This window comes from Benincasa hispida, chromosome 10 (assembly GCF_027475165.1).
Source record: "Benincasa hispida cultivar pf3 chromosome 10, pf3_genome.v1.1, whole genome shotgun sequence".
NCBI lineage: Eukaryota > Viridiplantae > Streptophyta > Magnoliopsida > Cucurbitales > Cucurbitaceae > Benincasa > Benincasa hispida.
The window spans coordinates 13,372,534-13,380,654 of record NC_143487.1 but is presented as its reverse complement, the minus strand read 5'-3'; the positions used below and the strand labels follow the sequence as shown (position 1 = coordinate 13,380,654).

Sequence of the window (8,121 nt, the reverse complement as noted above, 5' to 3'; positions counted from 1 at the left end):
AAACATGAAAAGAGCAATAGCAAAAATATGTACATAAATAACGAGCTTACATTTAATTTTAGCCATCAAATAGATTTATTAGAGGCATATTTAAAATGATAAAATTTTGAATATTTAATAAATATGAGAAAATGCGATTATTCTTCACGAGTGACAGTAGATATTTTATTTTTTCTTAAACAAGATATATTTATTTTTATTATAAGTATTTTTTTTAATAATAAAATCTATCTTTGACTTCTTCAAAAGCATGGAGAAATTAAACTAAAACAATATATATGTATATTTTTTTTATTGATAAAAATTTACCGGAAGAATATAACTATAACATGCATTCATATAAAATCATTGATGATTGAGAGTGACCACTAATAGTTTTTTAAAAAAAATTAGTAAAAAATCATCTCTAAAACTATAAAAGTTGTCAGAATCATATTTTCAAAAGTTCACTTCGATTGAACATCACTTCTACTTGTGAATTTGTTATAATTAAACCGTCTAATATTACAAATTACACGAACTATCGATAAACTGCAAGTGTTGTTCATTTAATTAAAATATAAAGAGATTTGAGGAAAAGTGTATTGAAAAGAAAAGTAATAACAAAAGTCCATTATTTTGACATGTAAAAAACAAATTAATAACACTATACAAGTTTAAATTACTATTAACATGTTCATCATATTAAAAGGAATAACAACTTTCAAATAAAGATGTTCTAAACATGTTTACTAAATTTATACCTAAGAAACACAATTATTTTTTTAAATAATTAATTTATAAATTTTTTTTTTGATTGTTTCATTGTCGTCAACTTAAGCATATTTCGATGCTATTTTCTCAATTAAATTATCAGAGTCTTCAATCTTGAATTTTAGGTTTTTAAAAAGGAAATTATTTCAAATGGTAAAACCGTTGAAAACATTTACAAGATATAGCAAAATTTTCGAATTATCAATGATAGATACTGATAGATTTCTATTAGTGTCTATCAATATCACTGATAGACACTGATAGCGTCTATCATTGATAGTTCTAAAATTTTGTCATATTTTGTAAATATTTTTTTTGTTTATTTTTATATATTTAAAAGCAATCATTCTTAAAAACTAAATTAAAAAAATCACATTGATATTTGAAAAAAAAAATCCCCCATAAATATAATAAATTGGATTATCAAATTGGAAGACAAATTTAAAAAATAAAAAAATAATAATACATTTATTTATGAAACAACATATTATTAAATTGACTATTGGGGGGTTGTTGATAACCTTGTTTTGTCAAAAGCTGACGTGCAAACTCTATCATTATCCTCGTTTACTTCCTTTTTCAAGCCCTTCAACTTCAAAGAATGCTTTAATTTTATAAACTTTATCTAATGGTCCTGAATTTTTTAATATTTCTCAATTGGTCCATTTCACACTTTATTTTTGCAGATTTACATTAAGTTACAAGGTTTAATAGCTATAATTAAACATATTAAAAAGGATATAAACTATAGAATATTGATTCACTAAAATTACTTCTATTTAAATGTTTGTAACTATTATGATCGATAGAAAGAAATATGTAAAATATCGTAGTATATTAGTCTCAATTAGTAAATATAAAAAATGAAAATGTATGTGAATATAGAAAAAATATGCTAATACATGAATTACTTTAATTCTATTTTTAACACATTTGAATAGATAGAATTGACTTAACTTACTTATTATGTTAAAGTCAAAATTTATAGACATAATATTTAATTTATCTTCAATATAAATTAATACACATATGTCAATTATTAATTTGGTATTTTATTACATGATATTGAGATCTACCTACCATTTTGTTTTGTATTTTACTTGATTTATTATTATTATTTTTACCATGAGATAATTAATGAATATGACAACTAGTTCACATCCTCAATTCATATTCATTCGTAATATTATTTTTAGTGAAAGAGACAAACAAAATTATGTCAAATCAAAAGGATCAATACAAGAAATTAGAAAAGTGGTAAAATAAAAAAGGTGACTTCATTTCACTAAAGGTAAATTTTGTTACGTCAAGATAAACATGCTTTAAACTCATCTAAAAGATCATCTTTTATTATTATTATATTTCTTTTCTCTATAAATTAAAATATATTAAAAAGATAATAATATTTTAAATCCATAAGATTATAACATTTGTCAATTACCACTAAACTAAGACCTGTCATAATTTTTTACGGTTTAAATATGAATATAAAAAGAAAGTGTAATTTTATGTTAGAAACAATCCATAATTATCTTTTCTGAATAGTCATATACCTTTTAATAATATTGGTGATTTTGAGATGAAAGGATCAACAATGATATTGCAATCTATCATAAAATAAATAAATAATGATATTGCAACCAATTGGATATATAAGTATAATTCTAAAGCCAATTACCTTGAATATCTAATTTTCTATTAATTTTTTAATCTTAAGAATATTGATTTTTAAGATATGATTAATTGCCTCTTCTTTGGCGACATGAACTTGTTTTAATTAATTGAATAGAATTGTAGATATAATGTAAGGATAACTTTATAATTAATCATTTAAAACTTTATGGGAGATTAGATAATTGTTTGGTAATCATTTGATTTTTTGTTTTTGAAAATCAGGTTTATAAACATTATTTTCACTTTCAAATTTTTTTCTTTATTATCTATTTTTTACCCATGATTTAAGAATCAAGTCAAATTCTGAATAAAAAAATAGCTTTTAAAAACTTGTTTTTATTTTTGGAATTTAACTAAGAATTTAACTATTATACTTAAAAAATATGTAAATCATTATAAAAAATGAAATAAAGTTAATTTTAGAAAACCAAAATCAAAAAATAAAATAGTTACCCCACAAGATTTTAATAAATATTTGTTAATTCACTTTCTTTTTACCTATCCTTTTTTAGGCAATTTTTTTTTACATATCTTAAACAAGTTTTTTCCCTGCTTCACATATCAAATCAAATCAATTTTCAAATAAATCTATTTTGGTAGTCAAGTTTGTTGTATAAAACATCCTCCTTTTCACACTCTCTAAAGCCAACGTTCCACAATTTTTTTTTAATAATATTGACAAATTAATTTTTTTTTGTAATGTACATAAATACAATATCTAGTTTTTGGTATTACTGCTAACTTTCTTTTATTAAACTTACATATTTAAAAAGTTTATAATCCTAAACTAATGACATAAAACTATGTACGCTCGATCAATAGTTCAGAGGTTTGATCTCAGTCTACATATTTTTTAATTCAAAAGAACAATAATAATAAATCGATAAAATAGAAAAATCAATATAGAATTCAAATTTAATAATAATATTTTGACTTATTACTAGTAATTTTTTTATTTTGATTAATTTCATACCACCATAATCATTTAAATCGAGTATAATTACATATGCAATGTCATATTTAACAATGATAGAAGAGAGGATAGCTTTTGCATGTTGACGATATCTCATAACAAAAAAATAAAAGAGTATTTTTTACGATAAAAAAAAAATTAATTTATATAATTTTTATAAGATACATGTATCTTTTATATCATGTTTTAATTTTCACACATATTTTTAGCTCTATGGAGAGTGTTTCACTCCTACAAGCTATTTCCATTTGTTCATGGCCAAATTGGTTTGTTTGAAGGGAAATGATCCTTTTTTCTCCCATAAGCACTCTTTCACCATAAAAATTTTGTCAGCCAAAGCTAAGTAAACAATGATTGAATTACTCTTTATTTTCCTAACTAATTCATATCTATGTTGGTCAATCTTAACAATATGAGAATCGGTATAAAAAATCTTGTTTATGAGAACTCCTAATTCTCAACTCGATTTAACCCTAAGAATTGGGTTAGACATGAATTGTCTTGAGATCAAATATCTTGAGACAAAAATAGGTTCTTTGTCTCAAGATTTGAACATTCCACAAAAAAAGACGATTAATCCTACTTGAATGTTCTTTCAACACATGAACTACAATATTCAAGAAGCTCTCTAGCTAAACTTGAAGGAAAAAGATCAAAGACTTAGTTCAATTCATCGCTAAAACTCTACTAAAGCAACCTAAAGCAAGATTTTAATTAGTCTCCCAATAAAAACTGTAATACAATTTAGTAAAATGACAAAATTATCCCTACTTAAGTGACATAAAAAAGGATAAACTTGAAAAATTACTAAAATTATATTAAAATTATTAGATAAAATTTAAATAATAATTTGATGCTTAGACGATTCATATCATAATTAATAGTTTGATATCTGGATGGTTCATATCACCATATTAAATGAAATTATCGAGCTATGATCACATGTCATGATGATTTAGCATATTGGTTGCAAAAAAAAAGTTTGAAAAATAAGGAGTCAATTTCTTTTCTATTTTTCTTCAAAATAGAATAGGTACATGACACAAAGATTAAATACTATGACACATGAGAAATGTCTTGATTATTTGAAAATGGCAAGGTTGGTTATCATCACAAATGTTAAGGTTTATTAACTATTTTTCTCCAAAATAAATAAATATAGCATTGCGCGTGGAAAAAAGCGCGTTTAGTGGCGCGTGGTTCTGTTAATTCTGTTAATTTTTTTTTTTTTTTTATTTTAATTTATTTTTAAGATGCCATTAACGCAACCTCAAGTTTTTGCACTCTTCTTCTGATGTTTCGTTTCCTCCATTTCAGTTTCATCCTTTAATTTCTTCCCTCATTTTTACATTTTCTTTTTCGTTATATCAATTTTTAATCTCATAGCCTTTTCTCTTCTTCTTCTTCATTATCACCACCTTTTCAAAATGCCTTTTCTTTTCGATTTTGTTCTTAAAAGTTATCTCTGATTCACATTTTTATTTTAAAAAAAGAAAAAGAAAAGTTGTTTCTGATTTGTTGCTTACATGTGCGCTGTCTTCCTCTTCTTCTCCATCGGCTCATAATATATACGAACTTCCCCTTTTGATTTCTTCGTCTTCTTCTTTTTGCCATTAATGGGGAAATAAAGCTTTGGCCTTTTTTTCTGTATAAATAAACATGTGAGTTCATCATCCTAGAGTTTTTTTTGGGGATTCCTCTGTTTTTCATCACTCATAGGTACTGGGATTTCCTATCTTTTTGTCTTTTTGGTTATTTTGATTCCAAGAATTTGGTTTCTTGGTTTTTCTATTCTTTATTTTTTGAGGGGTAAAAGGGAGAATGGGATTTGGTTTAATTTGATTGGGCATTTTTGTGTTAGGATTCATAAGTGAGAATTGGAATGGGATTCAAGGAACCAAAGAACAGAGTTTTTCTTCTTCTTCTTCTTCTTTGGCCCGTTTGTTTCAATAAAAAAGTGACAATTGTGGACGAAAAATGAGATTTTTCGATCTGGGTTCTTCAGAAAGCGAAGAAAAAAGTCTAATTTGGTGATTGGAATTGGAAAGAAGGGAGAAAAATCGCCGATTTTAATGTCGGAATCAAACAGCGCGCCGTCGCAGGCGGCGGAGACAAGTTTGCCGAGGAAGAAGATGACGAAGCAATTGACTGGAAAAAGGGATGACACTCCATTGCATTCCGCCGCGAGGGCCGGAAATCTAACGGCGGCGATGGAAATTCTGACGAACACCAAAGAGATGGAATTAAAAGAATTATTGGCAAAGCAGAATCATTCCGGCGAAACGGCTTTATACGTGGCGGCGGAGTACGGATACGTGGATTTGGTAAGAGAAATGTTGAAATACTACGATCTGGCTGATGCTGAAATCAAAGCAAGAAACGGATTTGATGCTTTTCACATTGCAACAAAACAAGGCGATTTGGGTATGTTTAATTTCATCTCAAATTTCTTCGTCTTCCATTGAAATTAAACTTAATCAAAGCAGTTCCTTATTGCAGAGATATTGAAAGTTCTAATGGAGGCTCATCCGGAATTATCCATGACTGTTGACATATCGAACACGACAGCATTGCACACGGCGGCAACGCAAGGCCATATCGAGATCGTAAACTTTCTATTGGAAGCAGGTAGCGGATTAGCCACCATTGCTAGAAGCAATGGCAAGACTGCTCTGCATTCTGCAGCTAGAAATGGGCATTTGCAAGTGGTTAGAGCGCTCATCACGAAGGAGCCGATCGTGGCGACAAGAACGGACAAGAAAGGGCAGACGGCATTGCAAATGGCGGCGAAAGGGCAGAACCTTGAGGTTGTGGAAGAGCTGATCAAGGCGGATCCATCCTCTATGAATATGGTTGACAATAAAGGCAACACTACCCTGCATATAGCTGCAAGAAAGGGCAGAGCTGAGGTATTTCAATGAATTTCCAATCTTATTTTGCCATCATTTTTTAGGTTTATCAGAGAAATTTCGGGTCGAATTCGGATTGAAGTTTCATGTTTGTGAACATTGTGAAGTGATAATTGAGATTCATAACTCATCCTGCAAGAGAAATGTTAAGAAATTGTCAACAAGAAAAACATAGAAAATGTAAATAGTAGAGAAGTGTTACTACTAGTCTATGGATAAAGAGAGAGATCGGTTTTATAATTAGAGAGAAATACAGATAATACAGATTTAGAGACACCAATAGAATTAGAGAATTTATATAGTGCAAAACACCAATAACATAAATACGCTAGATGACAGAGTTCGAAAACTAATGCATCTAACAAAATTTTTAGTAGCAATGGTTCAATGCTATTGCTCGGTTCTTCAAAGAAACATAAAGCATATGACCTTTTTCATTGCCTTGTATAAGATGAGTTTGAGAACATTAATTTTGGTTATACTTTGTGCAGATTGTTAAAATGCTTCTAAGGCACAATGAAACGAACATGAAGGCGGTGAATCGGTCAGGGGAGACAGCTCTCGACACGGCGGAGAAAACGGGGAACCCGGATATAGCTCTGATTCTAAAAGAACATGGTGTGCCAAGTGCAAAAACAATCAAACCAGAAGTGAAAAATCCAGCACGGGAATTGAAGCAAACAGTAAGCGACATAAAACACGAAGTACATTACCAATTAGAACACACTCGACAAACCCGAAGACGAGTCCAAGGCATAGCGAAACGCCTAAACAAAATGCATGCCGAGGGCCTAAACAATGCCATAAATTCAACAACTGTGGTTGCTGTTCTAATAGCCACTGTGGCATTTGCAGCCATTTTCACAGTCCCTGGTCAGTATGTTGATGATCCAGAAGACATACCGCAAGGTTTCTCGCTTGGCGAAGCGAATATCGCCCCGAGAGCTCCATTTATAATCTTTTTCATCTTTGATTCAATAGCCCTTTTCATATCTCTAGCTGTCGTGGTAGTTCAAACTTCAGTTGTGGTTATAGAAAGCCAAGCCAAGAAGCAAATGATGGCCATTATAAACAAGCTAATGTGGCTTGCTTGTGTGCTTGTTTCGGTCGCGTTCTTGGCGCTTTCGTTCGTTGTTGTCGGAGAGCGAGAGAAGTGGCTCGCCATCGGCGTAACGCTCATAGGAACGACCATAATGGCCACGACGTTGGGGACAATGTGCTACTGGGTAATCAAACATAGAATTGAAGCATCAAATCTCAGGAGTATAAGGAAATCTTCAATGGGGAGAAGCAGATCAAAATCTTGTTCCCTTTCAGTCATGTCTGATTCTGAGATTCTTAACAATGAGTTCAAGAAAATGTATGCAATTTGAAACTAATCTTTTTTCCTTTTTTTTTTCCCTTTTAATAACCCTCGAGAGAGTTTTTGGCTATTGGCAGACAAATTTTCCTTACACTTTTTCATGGAGATGATGATGATTGTACCATCTTCATCTTCTGCAACTACTCACTAAAATTTCTCACCGACTTATATAAAAGACTTGATTTGTACATATATTATTTTCTTCATTCTCTCTAATGACACATTTGCTCCTTAATTATTACATTACCATCTCTATTTTTATTTATGAATGGCTTCAAACAATTATGGTTCTCTATTTTATTGATCATTATACAAAGTGAATTATCCAAATACAAAATTTAGGGAGAAATAGCTCTTCCTAAGCTCGAGGCATTACAATAAATATAGTATCAAAAAAAATTTAAAAAAATGTTTAGATTGGAATTTAAATTCTGAATCTGCTACCAAAT

The 8,121-nt window shown here is 29.4% G+C and overlaps 1 protein-coding gene across 3 annotated transcripts; it reads left to right on the top strand.

Annotated features, from left to right (window-relative positions):
• The first annotated feature begins 4,652 nt into the window (after positions 1 to 4,652).
• LOC120088731 (Ankyrin repeat family protein) lies at positions 4,653 to 7,913 on the top strand. Of its 3 annotated transcripts, none has more exons than XM_039046163.2 (4): positions 4,681 to 5,119; positions 5,262 to 5,824; positions 5,900 to 6,309; positions 6,801 to 7,913. In XM_039046163.2, exons 2-4 carry the CDS (start codon positions 5,473 to 5,475, stop codon positions 7,680 to 7,682), a joined length of 1,644 nt encoding a protein of 547 aa, XP_038902091.1. In that variant the 5' UTR covers positions 4,681 to 5,119; positions 5,262 to 5,472; the 3' UTR covers positions 7,683 to 7,913. The 3 variants fall into 3 exon arrangements, with proteins under 3 accessions (XP_038902092.1, XP_038902091.1, XP_090162353.1); XM_090306227.1 differs by having other exon boundaries at positions 5,887 to 6,309; XM_039046164.2 differs by having other exon boundaries at positions 4,653 to 5,824; positions 5,887 to 6,309.
• Positions 7,914 to 8,121: the final 208 nt, after the last annotated feature.